This window comes from Xenopus tropicalis, chromosome 5 (genome assembly GCF_000004195.4).
Source record: "Xenopus tropicalis strain Nigerian chromosome 5, UCB_Xtro_10.0, whole genome shotgun sequence".
In the NCBI taxonomy this organism is placed as follows: Eukaryota; Metazoa; Chordata; class Amphibia; order Anura; family Pipidae; genus Xenopus; species Xenopus tropicalis.
The window spans coordinates 132,391,497-132,414,654 of record NC_030681.2 but is presented as its reverse complement, the minus strand read 5'-3'; the positions used below and the strand labels follow the sequence as shown (position 1 = coordinate 132,414,654).

At 43.6% G+C, this 23,158-nt stretch overlaps 1 protein-coding gene across 3 annotated transcripts; it reads right to left on the bottom strand.

The window, feature by feature from the left end:
- Window positions 1-1,352: 1,352 nt before the first annotated feature.
- Window positions 1,353-23,135, bottom strand: msl2 (MSL complex subunit 2). 3 transcript variants are annotated; one of them, XM_004917769.2, is made up of 2 exons: window positions 23,044-23,135; window positions 1,353-7,473 (listed from the first exon to the last, which is right to left on the bottom strand). In XM_004917769.2, the coding sequence occupies exon 2, from the start codon at window positions 7,391-7,393 to the stop codon at window positions 5,873-5,875; it is 1,521 nt and encodes a 506-aa protein (XP_004917826.1). In that variant the 5' UTR covers window positions 7,394-7,473; window positions 23,044-23,135; the 3' UTR covers window positions 1,353-5,872. The 3 variants fall into 3 exon arrangements, with proteins under 3 accessions (XP_004917826.1, XP_004917827.1, XP_002939962.1); XM_004917770.4 differs by lacking the exon at window positions 23,044-23,135 and adding an exon at window positions 22,925-22,988; XM_002939916.5 differs by lacking the exon at window positions 23,044-23,135 and adding an exon at window positions 12,095-12,933.
- Between the last annotated feature and the right edge of the window lie 23 nt (window positions 23,136-23,158).

The following is a 23,158-nucleotide window of genomic DNA, read 5'->3' as shown; positions in this document are numbered from 1 at the left end:
AAGGGGTATAGATTCACGGGAGGAGAGGGGGGGGTTTCTTTCCCTTTTTTACAGAGCGCTGGTAAGGCCCCATCTAGAATACTGAGAGAAGGTCCAAAGCAGGGCAAGTAAGCTAGTAATGGGCATGAACTCTCAGTCATAATTAAAGACTGGCCACATTTGGGTCTGTTTATGATGGAGAAGAGGCACTTAATGTATAAGGGGCTGGATGGCATTTTAGCAAGTGGCAGTTAGGCAGGTTTCATATAGACATAAAGTAGGGAACTAGATGGAGAAGTTTCTTTTTTTCAACCTAAATATTTACCACAGACTTATGAAGTGTTCATATCTGGCACATTTACAGCAGTTATATAAATCTATTACTTCAGTAACATGTAGCACATTATTTAAGCCTTTCATTGAAAGGGTCATATCGGAGACTAAGAACAGCACAAACAATACTAGAATTATGATTTCTTGTAAGATCTCTATTCCCACTTACTTTAGTCCTAAGGAGAGTAGTAGCTGGAAATGACAGTACTTTGCCAAATAGCACATATACATACATTGATTTTGCACTGCTGAAATTAGTACACTGCATGGCCAATAGCATGTGGACACCTTGCTCTTTCCAAAACCAAAGGTATTACCCGCTTTGTAGCTCAACAAGCCTTCCCTCCCCCTTCTAACAGGAAGCCTTTCTCCAAGATGTTGTAATATTGTTGGTGGGATTTGCCCCCAGATACACAAAAAAGTTGAGGATCAGGAGTGGCTCACACCGGTGTTCCAGGTCACCCCACAGACATTCAGTTGGGTTGAAGTCAGGTTTCTGTGCGAGCCAGTCCAGTTCTTTCACTCCTATGTCTCCTACATGCAAACCCATTCTCTCTGGCCCTTACTTTATAGAAGCCCCTCTCCTGTTTTAGCAGCATAAACCTGTGCACAAACCTTTTCTACAAAGTAAGAAGCACAGAATTGGCAAGTAAAGCATTGTATGATCTACATCCACCATGCCACCTGCGTCCACAAAACATGGTTGGAGCAAATTATAGCCAATTAGATGACACTCCCATACGTCTAAACCAAGAGGGTGTAAACAACTCTCTTAAGGGAAACCACTGAACATTTATATGCACCATAAAGCTTTGATGTTCTTTATAACATTTTACCGCAATAAACTGACTAGGAAAACTGAATGATCGTATGTATACTCTATAGAATAGTAATGTGATAATGCAACATTAGCGTGAGATACACAAGTCTGGGCAAATTATAGCCTTAATGAAGATGCCTACCTTCCTCTGGTGGGAATTCATAGTAGACGTTTGGTACCCCAGCCTTTCCTAGCAGTTGCAAAAGCACCGGCACAGATCTAGAAAACTAGTATTTATTGATAAACATTTACATTTGATACAGATTGGTGGCAATGAATACCAGCATTGAATAAACTTCACAACGTAATGCCACATGGGTTATTCATCGGGTCTAGAGAAACTGTATAGCCAGCAGATTTAGGGTAGATTTGGGAATCCTACAGTTGTAAATAACAAATTTTCTCTATTTGTATTTGTGTCCGGCGGATGTGTGAGTGTGTGGGATACGTGGCAGAATGAACATTTAATAACGAGGAATCAAGGAATGATGTATGAAATGGTATTAAAGCTTTCAGCTGCTAGTAGGGCACCCTGTTCATTATAGCTCCAGGTTACATCGATGACATTGGGCAACGCTGACCCCTAAACCTGTTAATTGAGATAAACGGGTTTTCCATGGTGTTGAGGGGGATATTCTAGTAATTAGGGAAGTACTTTGGTCAACTCAGAAAGCCACAGCACAAAATGTAAGGAAATACAATCTGTTTTTAAATAGAACATCACAGAACAGAACCTCAGAACAAATGATTAAAAAGAACATAAAAAGACACAGACTAAGCTGCAGTTAGCAGCTTTTACTCTTTATCAAAAATAGTTACTCTGCTTGCAAAAAAGAAAACATGGGGGAAGGGGACTATTACACAATGGACACATCTGATCTTCCTATGGCTTGACCCAACCCTCAATCCCTAGCAGTCCCTCCCCTGCCCCTGGACACGATATAAGGGAAATAGGAAACTACCTGAGCACATTCACAAGAGGAAACCAGACATATCACAGAAAAGGACATGAAGCTGTCAAATCAGTATTCCCAATGGCTCTTACAATGCTGGGATGGAACCTGTAAAACTAGACAAAGGCCACGTCCATCAGCCAATAAGGCTCCAAGTCCCTGAACACAGTAACGCAAGGAGGAACATATTCCTTAGTACACAGATAGGTCAAAATCTAACAGCGCTTGTGAAAGCAGCACAGGAAGAGTTAGAAAAGAGATAGCGTTATGCTTGGCCTGTAAGAGCTTTAGACAGGAGTTGTATAATACGGAATTCCATAGCAGGACAACCACTCAAATGGGTTTTGGAGCAGACAGTGGAAATAACCAGCAGCTGCGAGGGGACGTCATGCTCAGCCAGAGGCTGCCGTCACTTTCGGATGGTCTAGAAAAGTAGAACATAAATATATATGGCCCTTACATATCCACTGAATGCATGGCGGCTGCCCGATTGGCTGTGGCTAATGGAAACAAGGCAAGTGGTGCTGCGCTGAGGAAGTCTGTGCCATGAAACAGGACAGAAGGGAACGTTCGCCCCACGCCTGCTATCTGTTCTGCATACAATATATCTTGATATGGATATAGCAATAACATACAATCGATAAGAGTTATTTTTCTTTCATGAGTCTGAAAAAGAAAAAGTGACATTTAAAAGTCACATCAATTTAGGGTTTAGTTTAACTTAACCTCAAATATCCTGCAGAATCCAATAATAAAAACTACTGGAATTTGAGTGGTGGGCTAAGCATCTGCTAAAACTGTGCCACAAATTAAGGCAAGCTGGGTGCCACATCCAGTCCAACAGGCCTCTCCCGGGACAGACTTTCCTAATAACCTATTTACAGTACAATGTGTAGTGCAATCCATACAGCTCAGTATCAGCTCCCCCTGCAGCAATGACACTTAAAGGCAGCTGGTACAACCAAGTTGTTATATGCAGCAACACTGATCTAAATGCCGGCAGCTCACTGGGTTCCACAGACTGTGCCTAGCAGAGGGAGTGGATATGGAGAACAAGGAAACATAAAAGAGGCCTAAATGTTTAGCAGAACAGAGCACAGAAATGTTGTTGCTAACGTGGAGTGATTGGAACAAGCAAAGCATGGCTGGAAAGCTTACATTTACCCACAGAAAGTGAATTTTGTATACTCAAGCTCAAAATTGACATTGCTGAATGGATTTGGAAGCGTCATACAAATAAGAGTTATTTAGGTTGGTAACTTTGTGACTGTGCTGGAGTCCGTACCCACGCCAAACTGTTCTAGAGATCATGCATATGTGCAAGTTTGGGCCCCATATTGCAGGACTCCTGTGCAGTAATACTAGCTGGGTTACACTTCTGACACTACAGCCAATGAAGATTTTTGATTGGATCAGAATACCAAAATTCAAGGATGTGTAAACTGCATTATTGTCAGAACTAACATGGATGAAAATTCAGCTACTCCGTTTTGATGGGAGTTGTCCAACTAATTGCCAGCTTTGCATTGTATCCCTCTCGGTGGGCCCTGGAGCAGAGCTGCAATCCCAGGGAGGATCAGTGTACATGGGATGGTTCTGACCACATTATAACCAGACCAAACAAATAGTGGCATTGGAATTTGTTATTTTTGAATAACTATTCAGATTAGGAACAACTTATATCCAAATGTTTAACAGAGCCTGTGTCACAGTAAGGATGATATCAAAAATAGTATATGTTGCATAGGTTTGGTGGAGATTGGTGAGCAGTCATATGCACAACGGTGTCCTAGACACTTAGATCCATTCAACCTCCCTATTAGTATCACATACCATGTACATGAAAGACTTGATTATAATCCTTTATATAAGCAAACAGCTCATAAATAGCCGTTCAGAAAAGGCAACGGATGGCACAACCCCCAGCACCATGCTACCAACTGACGGAACAATGCTGGGACCTGAAGTGTCAGTGGTTGCCTGTTCCCGAGCTATCCCTGTTTAAATGTATGCCCATCTATGTGAATATATCTGTATGTATATTGTATTGATATAGAACACTCAAGCATTCACTTTCTTTAGCAGCTTCATAAATGCAACGACAATGGCAGCTCAGTACAGAATGCTCCTAAAGTTCAGGTTTAGAAAAAGGGAGGACAGTTAAGGTTTATTTTCTGCCTTTCATACAATAATGACAACCCTGAGAAAATGAACACGCCAACATAAATGCAAAGTCTGAAGTTAAACTCATAGTTTTGCATGTGCAAAAAAAAAAATGTTGAGAGAACGTCAGGTCCAGGCTATATAGTTGGGTGCTCCAAGGAAACCCTGTGACGCTGCAGCACCCTATGTCTATCACTTACTGAGCCTTGGTCTTAGCCACCACTTGGAGTGCTACTGTACTAGCTGTGGTCAGTAGAAATACATGACAGTTGTGTTCAACTGCACGGATTCATTTCTCGTAACCACCCAAAGCAAAGTAGCAACCCAAAAAGTTGCAGAGGCCTTCAGGTCTTTACACACAGCAAGCACCATTTTGTAAGCGCTTGCAGCTGTGTAGGGGAAAGGTTCTGCATGATAAGCCCACGAATGTAGCTTCTCTGTACACCAGACAAAAGGTATGACACTAACCCGTTAATATTCATCAATACTGTATTTTATAGTATGTATTATCCAAGGGTTTCAGAATTAAAATGTTAGCTTCCATTTAATTTAAATAATGTATATTGGAGAGTTGATTCCCTAGGGAATTGATACAGAAAAAGTGATTGTATTAAATACTCTAAAGGCTGGCAGTATTTTAAAGCAACTTAAAAATTAGCTAAGGAGAGAAAGGGGGCTACTGCAATTTCTGCTGTGCCTGTGCTGAACAGTATAAATTAAGATGTGTTTCTATATGCACCTAGACTAGAACTTCTGAATGGATTTGGGGCGGGCGAGGGCCGTGACGGGTGTGAATATACTCTAGCCATTTGCCTTTTACCTCTACTAGAACCCATGTTCCTTACTGGACTCTTAGCTCAACTGCATTTCTCATCTATAAGTGACAATGCAAGACAAACCACCATTAAACATATATGACACATTCATGAGCCTCGTGTCCCTTTCCCAGCTCACAAGATAATCTCTCTTCATTCTGGCATATCTCTCACATTATATATATAGATATACTATAACTCTCACATCATGCCTTGTTTAATACTCAGTGCTTTTTGTTCTGTGTAACACTTAAAAAAGGAGTAAGTTATTCTCTTTTCCTAAGAAGAGTTCTGAATAATATATATATACTGCAAAATGTGCCCCTAAAGTCTGGATGTTGTGTCATTCTAAATGTGGCTGAAATGAAAAGGAAGTTGAAAAGTTCTAAATTGCTCATTACCTGCAAAAATAAAGGTGTCCATAACCACTGACAAAAACAGGCTGATTAAAACAATTCATGACAGGATACAAGAGGTCATTTTGTGGTTGCACTTTTTGCCAAAGGTCATTTTCTATAAATCAGGTGCATCAAAATTTGCGAAAAAATGCAAACTGAAGTCGAGGAAATAGACATACAGAATTTAGGGTTACAATTTCTCTTATCACCAAACTCTTTTCGTGTCCCACCCCACTGACCCTTCCCTCCCTGCCCCCTCACATACAAGAACACATAACTTAGCAATGAACACACTTGATACAAGTGACCTATATGCTGAAGCTCCTGCAAAGTTAACCAAACAGATCCATAGCTGCCATAAAACTGCTGCCATTCTCCTGCTTTCTTCAAGCCGGGGAATAGCTGTCCCATTTAACAGTCAAATCTAAGGTCTATAGCTTCATCTAAGCTTTTGTCATCGTGGGGACTGGCAGCTAAAAAGGTCGCTACAGGGGAACCTGTGACATTGATGACACTGGTGCTTGTGCTGGCATTTCGCACAGCAATGCTTGTTACATTAATGCCCAAAGTAAGCCTGGTCTGCTCCAGAGCCTTTTCAGGCACTGCAAATGCCTCTAGCTTCTTCTCTCCATTTGCCATGTATGAGTTTTGGCAGCCACGGCAAATGCAGTCCAGGCAGGCTTTGCGATTAGAATAGCAAGGACAGCGCTGTCCTCGGCACGTAAGAACACTTGGATTTTGGGTAGCACGTCCACATTTGCAGCCTTTTTTCTCCTGTGGCTTTTTATATACAGTTTTGGTGGGACTTCCAGGCACCACATTATTGGTGGGGATTTTTTCCTTTACCTTGTCCTTTGTTTTCAGCAAGGCTGGTTTGGATTTTTGATGGGTTTTCTTAGGACCGTGCTCTGGGTTCTTTTTCAGGTTTTTATTAGACAAGAGAATAGTTTTACTGATTTTGGGTGAGCTACCCCCATTGGGGACAGTTGCCATTGGCTGCAAGAAGTTCCTGTTTTCCCGTGTCAGTAACAGAGGGGCAGGGGATCCCAGAGTTGGCCCAAGTATGATGCTAGAAATTGGTAACGGAAGCACCTTTTCACTGTCGCTTTCGGAACGGGATCGCTTGCGATGAGTCTTTACCATTTTTAGGGTGGCGGTAGTGCAGGAGATCCCATGTGCTGGGGCATGGCTGTCAGACAGCAAAACAGTGTGTGTCAGGGGTTGGGGACAGAGTTCCAAGAAAGCCCCATTAGAAGCTGTGGTATCCAAACTGTGCTGCAAATCACAGTCACTGACCTCTGTACTTGAAACGGTCTCTAGGCTCTGCAGGACTTCCTCGACACTCAGCAACAACGGGCCACCACTTTTAAGATCATCGTTATAGCCACAAATATCAAGTCCTGCGGCACACAAGTCACTAGTGGATACCGGATCACACACAGTATCTAAGCTCTCCGACAGGTCTTCTGTTTTAATGTCAACAGCTGTGCAACAGAGGTCCATGGGGCTGGGGCTTTCGGGGGAGGGGATATTTACAGGGAGTTCAGTCTCAGACAGCCCATTACAATTGGGCAGTCCATTAGAGACCAAGCACTCTGCCTCAATACTAGGTCTGTCTTGTGGTAGTTGACAAATGGTTGCTTCATGTTCTGATCCATGTTCAGATTTAGTTGGTAATGGAGAATGCGAGCGACACAAAGGCGAGGGTGGCTCTGAGGTGGATTCCTGTTTTTCCTCAACAGGAGGCTCTTCAGGAAGAAAAGCCAAAATGTCTGCAGAACACTCAACTGTATTTAAAATGTCCTGCGCCAGTGGCGTCTGAGTGATATATTCACAGAGCTTTTTATAACAGTTTACCAGGATGCTCAGTTGCTTATTCTCCTCAAACTGCTCATAGTCTTTGCACCAGCTGCAAGAAGGCTTCATCATCATCTTCTTCCCCTTGCACTGCTTGCACACATAGTGCTGGCACGTTGAGTTGATTGGTGCAATGGGATCTTCCAGCAGTTTTCCTGGTAAAATAAAGAAAAAACAAGTAAACAACATGCTGTGAAACTGCTGTGAGTAATTTCTTATATTCCTTTCAGCAAGTGGAACCCACCCAACCCAGGCCCTCCTTGGTGCGACACGCTTAACCACCTAGTCCCATGAAGGCTGAACCCTGCCAGTCTGGGCTGCTGGGGGTACCATTCTCCAGTCTCCTTTAGTACGGATGCGGAGAGTATTCCAGGCTACTGGAGGGTAACACTGCCCACCCTGCCCCAGCGTGACTAACCATGCAACCCCCGGGGTAGATCTATTAAACCAGCACGGTCATTAGAACAGAAACACGTCACAGCTGGATGAAAGCAATGTGTGCTACTTAGTAAAGTACTACAGTTTTGAATGAAAAGCTTTAGTTTTAAAGATCCTGATTTAAGTTAATGTAAAAAATATAAGTGCCTATTTTAACATACCAGTATAACCCCCAGCTAACCTACGTATGCAATATTCTAAAGAATGCACCGCAAACAAAGCCTTACCAGTCTGCTCCCTATGCTTAAATAGGAAATCCCCTACATATGATTGCATATTCAGTATAATGTTCTAGATTTATGCATCATACTATGTAACTGCAAATCACAAGCCATCAGATCATTCATAAATTAAAGGAGTCCCATTAAAACATTAACCCTAAAACTGTGCCTTGACTAAAAGCTTGTGAAAGCAGTTATATCCCTCCTTACTATCACTGGTGTTTATATTAGAACCCTAACATGGGCTAGTTGGTACATTCAAGAAGATGAAAAATTAGGGTGTTTTTCAGTAAAACAGTCCTGAAGTTTATAATTCTTATATACTTAGAAATGTAAGCACATTTAAACACAAGTATTTTAGCATAGTGTCACTCTCAAAGAAAGGCATCTTAAGCCTCTAATACAAGTGCTCCAGCCATATTTGTGAGTGTAGGGCAATGTCCAAGCTTTGCATAGCCTGCAGTAAAAGGGAGTTACGGGATGGAGACGACACAAGGTGGAGCTGGCTCACTGTACACACACTGTAAAACATGTTCTCAGCCCTGCTATACCAGCTAGGGACTTACTATGTCAACAGAGAGGCAGGCCAGACAGACCAATGCCGCGCAGGGGTGTGCCTATGTAGCAGAAACATAGCAACACAAAGCGAAGGCTTCTGCTCATAAAAGGGCTATACATAGTGTATATTATATATACTATTATTTCAGACTGCTAACTGTGCATGTAGTCTCACACGTGGCCTGACACGCTGTGTAAACTAAAAACAAAAGGAGCTGCCCTATAGGTTATGAGGTCTGACATGAAATCTAATGCTAAACATGGTAGAGATCCTGGCAGCTACTCCTTAAGCCCCTGCTCAAGTGATGTATGAATAGATTGTGCAATCCACTCCTACACCACTCGTGCAATCTACTCTATACGCCACTCACACAAACACAACAGCTACACGAACTCGCATAAAGGGGAAGGTTGTTTCAGCTTCCTTTTATAAGCAGTAGTAGCCTGTCAAACAGATCCTGCCAGCCTTCCCTGGGATAGCCTACTGCAATCAAACCACTAACTAGCCACACACATTTCTGCAGCCACAGATACAAACCATAAACAATATTTACTGAGTGAAACTAAGAGGCACCTTTCCCAACACTGCAAGTGAACTGGGGCAATGGATTACTGCAGGCAGATATCACTGAGCGGTCCCTAGCCTGTTACCAAGTCTGGGTGGGTGCTGGGCCAACATCACACACAGGCCCTATAGTTATGGGAGGTATGGGTAACACACGCAAGGGGACATATCTGCATTTCAGTGGCACTGGGGCGGGTTTCCTGCTGCCTGTGTGGAAGCTCAGAGCATGTGTGATGCCCACTGACCATGCAAGCACAAGGCAGTCAGATGATCTCCCTATCCAGCAATACAAATGCAGGCATCTAAATGTTACCAAAGGCTGCTTATAGACATAGATATTTTATTAACAAACAGACCCTTTAAAGGGGAAGTACACTGACAGCAAATGGACTTCTAAGCAACTTTCCAACATAAAATATCCAGTGATTTTTAAGTCATCTGTAAATAGATCAAAGACACACAGAGCTACTTAGTAGCAGCTACTTGTCATGGCTACTAAACCCCAGAAAATCCCCTGCCATAGACAGTACTGAGAACGGTCTCTGCTAAAACACACGCAGAGACAACTACCAGTAAATGATCAGCATTGTCTGTTAAAGGATGAAGACACACAGAGCTACTAGTTGTGGCTACTAAAATCATTTACTGATAATTGTCTCTACGTGTGTTTTAGCAGAGAGAGTTCTCATTACTGTCTACGGCAGGGTATTTTCTGGCATTTAGTAGCCATGAAAAAGTAGCTGCTACTAGTAGCTCAGTATGTCTTCACTCTTTAGGGCAGTGGCACACAGGTAGATTAGTTGCACCGCGGGCAACAATTCTCCCCGACATGCCATCCCACCGGCAAGAATATAAATTGCCAGTGGGATGGCATACATGTCACTTTGCTCTCTTGAAGTTGCCCAAAGTTTCCTTGAGAGGCAACTTCTGGAAAGCGAAGTGATGTGTATGCCACCCCACCGGCGATTTACACTCTTGCTGGTGGGATGGCATTGTGGGGAGATTAGTTGCCTGCGGTAATGAAGATTTGCAGCGGGTTGACTAATCTCCCCGTGTGCCACTGCCCTAAGAAGCCATAAGTAGCTGCTACTAGTAGCTCCGTGTGTCTTCACACTAATTTGTAATGAAAGCTGTATCAGTCTGCCCCTTTCTGCACTACTGGTTCTGCCTTGTAGCACAGTGTAATAGAAGACAGACCAGTGCACTCCTTCATAGGTCAGCTGGCTGCAGCTACATTGTTTCCATTGTTTTTGTAGTCAGGTACCCTGGGGCCCAGAAGAGAAAGGGGCACACAGATGCTTGTCTACTAAATGCAGATATATTTACAAACAATATTAAAACCACTGAAAATGTGTATAGTTAGTGTATAAAAAATGCTATTCTTGGGTTTACATTCCCTTTAAAGGAGAAGGAAAAGTACAATCACTGGAGGGGGGCCAAATGTTAGTCACCCCCCAGTGATTGTAATCACTTACCTTATACCGCGGGTTGGTGCTCCTGTTAGGAGAAAACTGCCCCAGCCCGGGGTAGCTGCAGCGAGTGTTTCCTCTCCTGAATCCCGGAGCCGGCGGATGCGCAGTAGAGTGAAGTCGTTGGGTTTTTTGTTAAAGTTCAGCTTGCCACTCTACTGCACAAACGCTCGAAGACAGAAGGAAGAGGAGACAGTCGCTGCAGGTATGGTTTTATTCTCACCGGAGCACCAGCCCGGGGTAAAAGGTGAGTGATTAAAGCCACTGGGGGGGTGTGACATAGCCTTTCCTTCTAAGTACAAACACAATAGCTTGGGTGTCAAATCCAGTCTCCAATCTCCTTCCCATATGTCTAACAAGTCTGTTACTCACTTCCTTACCAGCAAGGAACAGCCAATAGCTTACACTGAGCCAATTACCCAATAGCGCGAGACATTCCCATCCTATGCACCCTGGCCAGGGACACTGCCACCCAATTGTCATGTCAGTATATACAAAGAGTAAATAAAAACACAGAATGTTTCTGCCTCACATTGGGCATTGAAATCTCCCATGCTGTGTAATGAGAGGGAAGCAGGGGCTGCTAAGCACACAGGGCACGTGGGGACAGGGAAGGGCAATACTTTAACACCAGCAATTACGGAACAGATTGGCATTGAAGGCCATGTAAGGCCTCTAAGTATGTGACACTAAAATATAAGCTGTGTTCCATTCAATTTGCATCCTAAAGTACTGACAACTATCAAAATCTTATCCTATTCAGCCTGCAGCCGGAGGGCTTCCCCATAGGCTCCTCAGCCTGCAGCAGGAGGGCTTCCCCATAGGCTCCTCAGCCTGCAGCAGGAGGGCTTCCCCATAGACTCCTCAGCCTGCAGCAGGAGGGCTTCCCCATAGGCTCCTCAGCCTGCAGCAGGAGGGCTTCCCCATAGGCTCCTCAGCCTGCAGCAGGAGGGCTTCCCCATAGACTCCTCAGCCTGCAGCAGGAGGGCTTCCCCATAGGCTCCTCAGCCTGCAGCAGGAGGGCTTCCCCATAGGCTCCTCAGCCTGCAGCAGGAGGGCTTCCCCATAGGCTCCTCAGCCTGCAGCAGGAGGGCTTCCCCATAGGCTCCTCAGCCTGCAGCAGGAGGGCTTCCCCATAGGCTCCTCAGCCTGCAGCAGGAGGGCTTCCCCATAGGCTCCTCAGCCTGCAGCAGGAGGGCTTCCCCATAGACTCCTCAGCCTGCAGCAGGAGGGCTTCCCCATAGGCTCCTCAGCCTGCAGCAGGAGGGCTTCCCCATAGGCTCCTCAGCCTGCAGCAGGAGGGCTTCCCCATAGGCTCCTCAGCCTGCAGCAGGAGGGCTTCCCCATAGGCTCCTCAGCCTGCAGCAGGAGGGCTTCCCCATATGTAAGAGCCCAAGCAGTGAATGGGACAGTACAGGAGCAGACTGGAACATAGCGGGGCCAGACAGCTGGTGAGGCGGCTACAGGCTGAAGCATGTCCCCCAACCCAGCAGCAGTAATGCCCAGGCCTTTCCCTTCCTCTCACCGCACACACAGCAGGCCAAGGCCTGGCGGAAATAGGGCAGCATCTTGCAGATCTCGGCGGAGGCCTGAGGATCCCCGGGGTGGTAGTTGAGCACCAGGCGGCTCGCTGAGATGTATAGGGCGGTAGCATTCACCGGGTTCATTGCAGCCTCCAAAGCGCGGCCTCCGCCTTATTCCAGAGAAAGGCGATTCCACTCGGGCAGTCAGTGGGGGGATCCTGCGCTACATGCCGCTCCGGTCTCGGCCCGGGGGAGCCCCACTTACATAGCGGCCATCCCACACGGAGGTGCCCCCCCGGCTTCACAGGGCAGGCGGCGGGGCGCCCATAATGTGCGGGTAGGAAGCGGCTAGGGGCTCGGGTAGGGCTCCATATTCCCCGCCGGGCAGGGCTTTGTCTCTCACACTTGTCCCCAGGTAGCGGTGTATCCCCCGGTATGAGCAGCGGTATATCCCCCGGTATGAGCTATATCCCCGGTATGAGCTGTATCCCCGGTAGGCAGCAATGTCCCGGCACCGACTCACATCCCGCCACGGAAGGCCGACAGCAGCACACACGTACCCGGGCCTCTCACTCCCCTTTCCGCGGCCTACTCCGCTCTCCGGACACACGCTGCGCCTCAGTGTGCGGGGAAGCCCCGGCCTTCCTGTTGCTGTATGGGGTATAGCGGTGCTGGCGGCCTCTCTTTCCCCGCCGGGGTACAGGCTGGGGGAGGGGCTGATGCGGGCCTCACGAACGCGCTTCGCTCTCTCTCTCCCCGCCGGTTCGGGTCCCGCACACACTCAGGCGCGCACACACTGGCGGGAAGGGCTCCGGCCGCGGGGCCGCGCACCATAAGGAGGGAGGGAACGCGCATGCGCGCCATGCCAGCCAAGGGAAGAGGAAGAGGCGAGTGGGCGGGGCAGTATCCTGCTCTCACAATACAGGGAGCGCCTACTTACTTCCTAGCCCATTATACCCCGCAGCCGGGAGCCGATACCCCGCATTCGCCCTTAGCTGGCCGGATAGGGCTGGAAGGAGGGACAATGGAGCGCAGGAAGAGCCCTAGGCTAAAATGAGCCAGCGCTACAGCCGCTTTTGGTTGGAGCCTAGGGTTCTCATTTACTAACGCCGGGCGAATGTGCCCTAGCGCAGTAACCCATAGCAACCCGTCAGGCGTGCTCCTATTGATTGAGCGGCAGCTGCCGCAGTAATCTGGTTACTATGGGTTCCAGCATTCGGGTTAGACAAAAGCCCTGGGATTGTCATGTAAATGTGCAGCAGATGTGCCCCTTACAGCTCCGAGCCTGGGCCCGGCCTGGCGCAAGGGATTTACCCTGAGCTACGGGGAAGGGGGTAGAACGTACAAAGGGCACTGTCACATTCAGATAGTCAGCTGATCACAAGCAGAACGCACGGAATCACCGGTAACAGTCGCACCGACACACCGGGAGCTGCCAGCTCATACCCAGCCCCTTACCCTGTGTCTGGCCTGCCTACCGGGCCAGCTCTATGGGAAGCAGCCATTACTAACGCCTCGGAAAGCAATTGGGCCAGTTCAGCATGGGAAAGAGGGGCTGCATTGACATTTGCTTTGAATGATGTCCCTGATGGGTTGTTCACTTTAAAACGAACCTATAATAAGAGTAAGAGAGTGATACTCTGAGACAATTTGCCATTGGTGTTTATAAAAATACATCAAATAATCTGTAAGTATGTTTGCCCCAATCCCAACCAACATCCATGTACTATTGAAGTAGGAAAATGTAACCTGCTGACGCGCCATATACTATGGGACACATTTACTAATCCACGAACATCCGAAAAGCGTCCAAATGCATTTTTTTCGTAATGATCAGTATTTTGCGCCATTTTCGCAAATTGTCGCAAATTTTTCAAGCGCTCAATACGGAAAAGTCACGACAATTCGCTTAAGTCATAATGGCTATGAAAAAGTCACGACAATTCACGAAAGTCATAATGGCTATGAAAAAGTTGCGACAATTCACGAAAGTCATAATGGCTATGAAAAAGTTGCGACAATTCACGAAAGTCATAATGGCTATGAAAAAGTCGCGACAATTCACAAAAGTCATGATGGCTATGAAAAATGTTGCGACAATTCACGAAAGTCGTAATGGCTATGAAAAAGTCACGACAATTCACGAAAGTCATAATGGCTATGAAAAAGTCGCGACAATTCACAAAAGTCATGATGGCTATGAAAAATGTTGCGACAATTCACGAAAGTCGTAATGGCTATGAAAAAGTTGCGACAATTCACGAAAGTCATAATGGCTATGAAAAAGTCACGACAATTCACGAAAGTCATAATGGCTATGAAAAAGTCCCGACAATTCACGAAAGTCGTAATGGCTATGAAAAAGTTGCGACAATTCACAAAAGTCATAATGGCTATGAAAAAGTCGCAACAATTCACGAAATTTGTAATGGCTATGAAAAATGCTAAAAAGTCGCAAAAATTCGCGCGTCGTAACGGCAACAAAAAAAATACGAAAAAGTCGCAAAATGTTCTTTTTCCAATCCGAATTTTTCGGATTCGTGGATTAGTAAATCAGCCCCTATATATATGTATGTAACTATGAAGCACAGTACAAAAAGCAGCAGGTCCCAATACCATGGTTCTGTGGGAAGGGCACGCTGCGTTTCTCATCCAACAAATCTAGTGCGAAACATACAGACTGTCAGAAGTAAACATATAGCAAAGATGACAGCGCACACAGGATTTCTAACAACATTCAGTAAAACACTGAGGTTTAATAATCTGACATTTAGGTTCCACACAAGAACCTTTTATTAAGGGAACCAGTGCTGTGATGCAAACAGATGTTTAACAAGTCAAAAAAGGTGCCAAAACTGTTGCCTGGCAACCCATGTACAGTCCCTATTGTGTAACATCATCATTGTGAACATAACATTTAAGAGATGTTGAAGGACAAGTCAACCAAAACTATAATTTTGTGCCTAATAAAAGAAAACATAACTCTAAGCAACTTTGCAATGTAAATTATTACATTTGTGAAATGGTTTTTTACTTATTTGTATATATAAGAAGTAGTGTTTGCCAGTCCTTCTTTATTCTCTGCCCTGGTGGCTCTGGCATTTGAAACAGTGTAACACAAGCAGCAGACTGACCTGACTTGCTGGAGAAGTAAGACCTTTGCAACATTGTTTAAAAAGTTACAACCAGGAGTTCAGCAAATACTGTTTTCAATAGCAATTACAATTACAAATAACTTTTAAAGCACTACAAATTTACAATACATTCACGTTGGAAAGTTGTTTGAAATTACGTTTTCTTTTATTAGTCAAAAAGTTATTTTTGGGGTTGGTATGTTCTTTAAAAACAAATATATAACATATAATCTTTAATCCCTTGGACCCCACCATGTCCCAAATTGTTCACTTAACTTTTTAGGCCTACGCAGGCATCACTAGTACAGCTCATTTTTTTCCACCTGTGCCTCAGTTCACACAGTGATCCTTAGAAGCCCCCATGGATGCAGCCCCCAAACACCACTATGTGTCCCATAGATTTGGCAGAAGTGGATGGGCTCACACCAAAGTGAGGCCTGGGCTTTGGCACAGTGCAACCATGTGTCCTTGTGCGCTTTACGCCTCCACGTGATTGATGCCACAGAAAAGCCCTATTAGCCAGAGCACTGGCCTTCACCCAAGCAGGAGTGTGTGTGGCATTTTGTGAGAAGGTGATGTCGCCCGCAGGGTGTCTACATGTCTTGCACATCACGCCTTAACGGGGGCCAAAGACCCTCCAGCTCCTTACAGGTGTACATTGGGTTAAACATTACACACACCTCCTTCCACATACCACACTAATTACCAGCTAAGTATGTTCGTGGGATTGTCAGCCACAAATATAGCAAAACAAGAAATGGCTTTATCAGATCAGATACTGCAGCGTCCCACACTCTTGTGAGACATACTTCCATTGATGAGTCTATAAGTTCTGCCTTAAATAGGAAATAGGATACAAAAAGAATGTCAGTCAGTGGTATATACAAGTATTTGTATTCTGCTGATTCTACCCACTAGCACAAAGCTCACAAGAGTCACATTGGGTGAAAGATGTACTGGCTTTTCTGCATCAAACCTTCCGAAACAACAACCTCTCCTAGTTATATTTATACACAGCAGCCTTTTTGTTCTAGGATCAAAGAGAAAACCTTCTAAGCTATCAGTCACATCAGGGATTTTGTCCTCTTATTTCTTTTATCTACTGACAAAATAGAGGCATGCCATCTGCCTGGCCTTCTGCCTGTTGTACTAATGAAGGAAGAGCCACACTGCAAATAAAACCAGTAAAGGATCATGCAAATGTATTTATATAGTTAGGCTTCACTATCGTCTTATTATCAGTTCACTAAAACTTATAGGTTTAAAAGGTCACATTCATGGACAAAGTGTCTTTTTTCATCTTCATTTCCAATTTAGCATAGAGATTTTTTTAGTATGTAGTAAGATGTGTGTGGGTTTCCCTTCTCAGAGAACAGGTAAGTAACCATGAAAGGGAGTTTGTTCTCCTTTATGCCTAAACAAAAGCTTACTTTCCAAATCAATCTGATTCCCACTCAGAAATGGCAAATCTGGTAGATTGCAGGGTATTGGTCCTAATGGAAAATATCAGTGGTACACTGAAAGGAAATGAAGAAGAACCATTGCTTTGTGGCTCCTTTTCACCTTTTTGCTTCAGAACACAGCAATACAAAGACTGCCATACAGGCTCACTGTATGGTATACGTCCATGTATGCCGACCCATACGGTTGGAGTACCGTATGGGTCGGCACAACTTTGTCTACCTTAAAGCTATAAATGTAACACTACCTGCCTTCAGGGTCAGACTGGGACAGTGAGACACCGGGAAAAAACAAATGTCTTGATATGATAGTCTTTAAACAAAAATGTACCTATAATGGTGTGTGGTTTCTGCAAGGAAGTACATATGAGAATAACATGTATGTAAGTATGTATGTAGTGGCTGCATATGAAACATAACATTGGTTACAGGAAGGACAATTCCCATATACTGTACAATAAACAGTGCCAAATGAAATAAAATCCTTGGAACAGGTGTGTCCTGTGTAAGCTCTCATTATGGTTATGCTGCTTGTTAAATAATTGACATGCTGCTGCTGTTATTTATTTAGTAGTGTGTCAGTGCAGCTAATAACTCATTAGTGCCTAGGAGCTTCAGAGGAAAAGCCATGGCTGGGTATCAAAGCCACTGGTGATCATGGCTAACCATGCAGGCTCTGTTTTTTAAAATGTAATTAACTTGGTATTGCTTAATCATAGAGAAATAGTTTTATGCCATAGGCCATGTCTGATATTTGTAGCATTTGCTAAATATTTAAGGAAACACTGTATCAACCTGCACCATCCCTTACTGTGTTACTGGTATTGTGATTACACAACGTGATCTATAGGCAAAATGTACCCTGTATTCCCTCTACACTGACTTAATGAGCTTTCAACAGATCATATTACAAACACAAGGCTGCACTTCCATGTTGAAACATGACAATAAAAGGCATTAGGAAATATTATTTGTATGTGGTTTGTTTAAATGCTGCTTCCTTTTGGTAAATGTGAAGTATACAAGAGATTTGGAAGTGGCACCCTCACTATATATATATGGATCATGGGGCAAATGTGACTGTTGTGGTAGCGGGGACACACATAAGGAAGTTCAAAGAAAGCTGGTGACAGAAATATAAATGGAATATGAAAATGACATTTTTTTAAAAAATGCATGTTGCATATGTGCTTTAATCCAAACATGTATGAAAACTTGGGGGCAGATTTATCAACATTCGGATTTTCGAACTAAACGCATTTTCACATAAACCACAAATGTATAGTCATTTATTAAAAGATCAGAATATAAAAAGCACGAACAAAATAGATGCGGAAAGAAAATGAAACTGCAAATTCCTCAAAAAAACCCAAAACTTTAAAACCACAAAGCAATACAGATTTTCCAGTTGTAAACAGTACTTTTAGATGGCGTATTTTTTCTTTCAAATTTTTGTTGCAGTTTTGCTGCATAATAAATGGCAAAAAAGTTTATGTCCCATTTAAAATCCCAGGTTAACACCATATGGGGGAAAGTGGTGTAAACTAAAATTGGAGTAAGAAATATTACTGGTGTTAAACTGAAGTTAAAAGAACAACAGATGCACAAAATCATGATTCCATTTTGGGAATATGGGGGTTTTGTACACATGGAAGTTAAATTGAATAATGAATATGGAGAGCCAAATTTCAACAGACAAATCTGGAGTACATTCTATGCCAATCTGGAGTTGGTGTAGGCTTTTTGGAGTTGTTTTGCTGGAGTTAATGCTGTCAAATTCAGAAACGTAAAGTTAACTGGTGAAATTGCTTTACTCAATCTTTTTCTGGTGTAGGCAAATATGTTCTTCCAATTTAAGGCCAACATTTGTCTTAACGCCACTACTGTAAATTCTCCCTCACCTCAGTTTTTTGTCTTAGCAAAGGAGAGACCTCTTGTGGTCAACCAGATAAGGAAAGAGTTAATCACTGGGGTGCCAAACTGTTAGGCGCCCCTTCCCCTGTGATTATAAGCACTTATCTCAGACCCTGGACCCTGCACGTGGTGCATAAGAACAGTATCCTGGGCCAGTAGTACCGGACCCAGGATTAGTATAACAATTATTGGGGGTGTCTAACAAATTAGAACCAGACATTAATCCTTTCCTTGCTTACTTTTTCGTATTTATATAGCACCAACATAGTTCATATCATGCACATCAATCAGTCCTTGCCCATGAAAGGCTCACAATCAAAGTTCCCTATCCCATTCACACAGTAGGATCAATTTTATGAATTAACCTGACTGTATAGATTTTGGAGGAAACCAAAGCACTCATGGGGAGAACACAAACTCCTTGCCAACAAGACCCCAGGACTGCAAGCAAGCAATGCTTCCCACTGAGCCACCGTGCTGTCCTTTAAAAGAGAACTAAACCCCCCTAGGTAAAACAGCCCCCTTAACTGCCCTCCATCAGCCCCCCTTACCTCTGCCTCCCCACACAGCTATTATGTTTTCAAATAGGGGCACTTTTCTATATAATAGACTGTGCAGAAAGGGAGAGGTGAGGGGGGCCGATGGAGGGCAGCTAAGGGGGGCTTTTGTACCTTGGGTGAGTTTAGTGCGCCTTTATAGGGGTTGTAAAAACAACTATAACAATGTCCTACTGTGCCCCCTAGTTTTCTATAGACGTTACTGCAATGTAATTACAGGTGCAAGAAAATTCTACTGACCAAAAATGCCATTATAAATGCAAAATAATCCATGAAATTGCTGATTCCCAGCACTATGTCATGAATCTTGCTGTTATCTTACATATAGAGATAATTATTTAATTTTTTTCTTTATTATATTACACTGAAATCAAACATGGAGATAAAGAACAGACTTGTTCAGTGCTGAACTGTGCTTATTGCAGGGAGCTAGATTTAGGCTGATGCCACACGTCGCGTTTTTACGTTGCGTATTTTCTAATTCTCTCGGCGGCTGAAAAACGCACAATATCATCATCCATAGAAATAACTTGAAAAGACTCGAAGCAAACCACACAATGCGTATATACGCTAGAAAATACCTTACCACGGATTTTTCAAGCGTTTGCCGAAATATGCACAGATCAGCTGGAATTCCTATTGGAGGATTTTTAGCATTTTACTGCAGCCACTAGCTATGTAGACGATGAAAAATTTTGGGAAATTTTTATTGTGCAATATTGCTTTAAGAATACAAACATGGTGTTGCTGGACTACAGCTCCCAGCATTCCTCAACCTTCATTTTATGTTACATTTTTCTGGGATTTGTAGACCAGCAACAACTGAGCAAAGTTTGGCTGAGCAATGAGTAGGGTTTACTACCCCTTTAATGTCAACAAATAATGCATTAGCCAAGCATGAGTTTTTATAAAAATGTGCAGGGCCCTCCTTACTGCTGTATTGGCCAGTGTTTGTATGCAATTTGTATATTTGATGTGTACACCCCTCTATTGTACAGTGTTGCCACATATGCTTCTATATTAATGGGCAAAAATGTGTTTTCTAATTAAGAGGAAATAGAACAACCACATAAAAACTGACATTTGGAATCATACAGACAGGTTACGTGGCTCCTGATACAGTTGGCACTAACTCCTCTGAGCAGGAACTAATGTAAATATCTGTGAATAATCTATGTAAGGATCTGCAGAATATGTTGGCATCATATAAATGAAAAATAATGAGGCAGATGAGGTTGGTGGGGGGCTAGGGTCTTTTAGGGGACTAGTAGCTAAAAAAAGAAAAAATGGCTTAGTTCTTCCTTAAAAATGCAGTGCTCAAAGTGCCCCATTTAGCATTACCATGGTCCTGTTTAAGACTCCTTCAGATCACCCAGACACTGAGCTTACAATCTAAGGTCCCTATCACATTCACAATAGGGAGGAAGCCAGAGTAATCCCTCGCAAGCACAGGATAACCATGCTTCATCCTTAAAGATAGTGCCCCGGCTGGTATTGAATTCAGGACCTCAGGGCTACAAGGCAGCAGTATTATCTGTATAAAAAAAATATTTGCCATAGTATTTCATGCAGAATCATGTTAGAGGAGCTCTATAAATTGATGTGTTTTGAAAACAGCATGTTTCCCATAAAAGTATCCCTACAGGTTTGCACACCTGCATGATGCCCTGCACCTTGTGTTGCTGGAACCCATGTGGGTTGGCAATATGATATGGCAATGTGTTTTATGACTTACCTAACATGCATACATGTATAACATGTTATCTTTCTCTCGGGCATCACTGGCAAGGGATTGTTTTAATGGGCTGTGGCTAGAGTGGATCAGGGAATGTCCATTCAAGTGCGTGGGTTTTTTTCCCCCAGTGAGGCTCTACTGTACATATTAGCTAGGCCTACCACCAACAGGGCCCAGGTGACTTGTGGACTAGTAGCACCCTGGTGGCGAGAACCTCAACAACTTGGAGGGGAGTCCTGCTAACCTAGTAGTGTGGGGCCCCATGACTACTAATAGTGGCTCTGCGGATAGGCCACACCTTCCAACATACAGCTTTAATGAAGAAGCTATGCACAGTGAGCTGCCATTTCTGTAGGCCTAAGGCACATACACATGGGTATTTTTAATTTTGTTTCTCTGCACAAATGTCTCTGTATTCAGCATATCAGCATGCTCCCATGGATACAGGCCCCCCAGAAAGACTGCAAAACACAAAAAAACCCATCTCATTTTAATGCAGTTAAAATGCCAGTTTGTGTGGGCCCGTAATCAAGTGTATTTATTGCAATGTTCTCATTAATAATGTGAGGCTAATGAACTACACCTGCTGTAGGGCCAAAGTGATTCAGTACTATATGCATAGCTTTCTGGAAGGTAAGGAAAGCCCAGTGAAAGAGCACCAAGGAAGTATTACTGGGCAAATACACTGTGGTGCTGACTATTATTCTGTTTTTTTATATTAACAACTGTGCTGTGTGAATAAACCAGTCAATGGGACATTATCATCACAATAAAACATTTGCCTGGAAACAATATACATGGTTTTATCCAAAGATATAATTTGTCTTTATTATTTAAAAAGTTATGGCAACTACATATTTCCTGTACACGTGGGCCTACATACTATACAGAATTGCAAAAAATTAAAGAGAAAGAAAACCCCCCTATATGAGAAGTATGCTGTTCAAAAGCTTCCACTAACTGCCTTAATTGCATCTATAATCAATTCATATGCAGGCACATATTCATATATAGGCATATACAATTCATGAATCAATCTAGGAAAGTGACCAGTGCTTAAAAAGTGCACAATTTCATACCCAACACTATTCCAATTTAGGAAAATAACTTGAAAAATCATTGTATAAAGTACCAGTGCTGTGTTTTTTTTTCATTTTTTTTTTCTTAAATGTTTCAGTCATGTGATTGTGGCTCAGTTTTATCCAAAACAGGAGAGTGGCCCCTTGCTCTCACATCAAAGACACCAGCTAAGGCCTAATGGGGTTATGTAATATAAGACACAGAGTACCCACAAGCATCCAATCAGCAGGAAGCATTTAAAAGCTATGGGTTACTGCTCCTGGGCAAATTTAGGGTGAAGACACACAGTGCTACTAGTAGCAGCTACTTGTCATGGCTACTAAAATAGACAATGCTGATCTGTTACTGTGTGTTTTAGCAGAGGCAATTCTCAGTATTATCTATGGCAGGGTATTTTCTGGAGTTTAGTAGCCATAAAAAAGTAGCTGCTACTAGTAGCTCAGTGTGTCTTCACCCTTAGTGCCTTTTATTACTTTTAGGGTGTGCCATTAGGGAGCAATGGTCCAGAGACCCTGTTTTTTTTTTAAACCTAATTTCACTTCACTCCAAATAAGTAAAACATAAAATATAAAGTCTTTAAAATACCCAGAGTGGATCTGTCTCAGCTAGTGGCACAGGTTCATTGGTTGCAATGATGTGCTTATACAAGAAAAGTGAAATCTGTGGGGAAATGACCACAAGCTCAAATACAAACCCACAGAATCTGCCAGTTTGTTTATGAAAAAAGCTTACTCAGATATACAACTCGCTATTTAATATTATGGGAAATTAAACTGTAACATCTCATCTTCCAAGGTGAAATGATGTTGAATAGTAATTATAAGTCATTCCCATACAGACCAAGGGCCGTGCAGTACAGAATCCCTTGACTGGAAGGCAGCAGAATGACATGTTCCTATAACAGAAAATGCAATATATGTATGAGGTTCCTTATTATAGAAAGGTACGGTACCTGCGTATCACTCCCTACCGGCTGTAACACAGTAACACCGCAAGCACTTTGCCCCAGAAACCCCCCTCCCCCGGGCCCCTGAATCCGCCTCCCCTCCCCGGGCCCCCGGTGGAACTTACTGTACGTCTCTCCGACAGCGCGGTTATACTCAAGGTCAGTTTGCCACGTCTGATTGGCTGCTTGTGAGGCTGTGCTTCATGATTAGCCAGCTGCCCCCGTCAGCCTATTGGTTGG

What these genes read in the sequence shown, in the direction of transcription:
- msl2 (XM_002939916.5), bottom strand. Translation starts at nt 12,236, where the DNA reads ATGAACCCGGTGAATGCTACCGCCCTATACATCTCAGCGAGCCGCCTG. An exon ending in CTTGGCCTGCTGTGTGTGCG is followed by an intron (nt 7,474 to 12,094) that starts GTGAGAGGAAGG and finishes TTATTTTACCAG; the next exon opens with GAAAACTGCTGGAAGATCCC.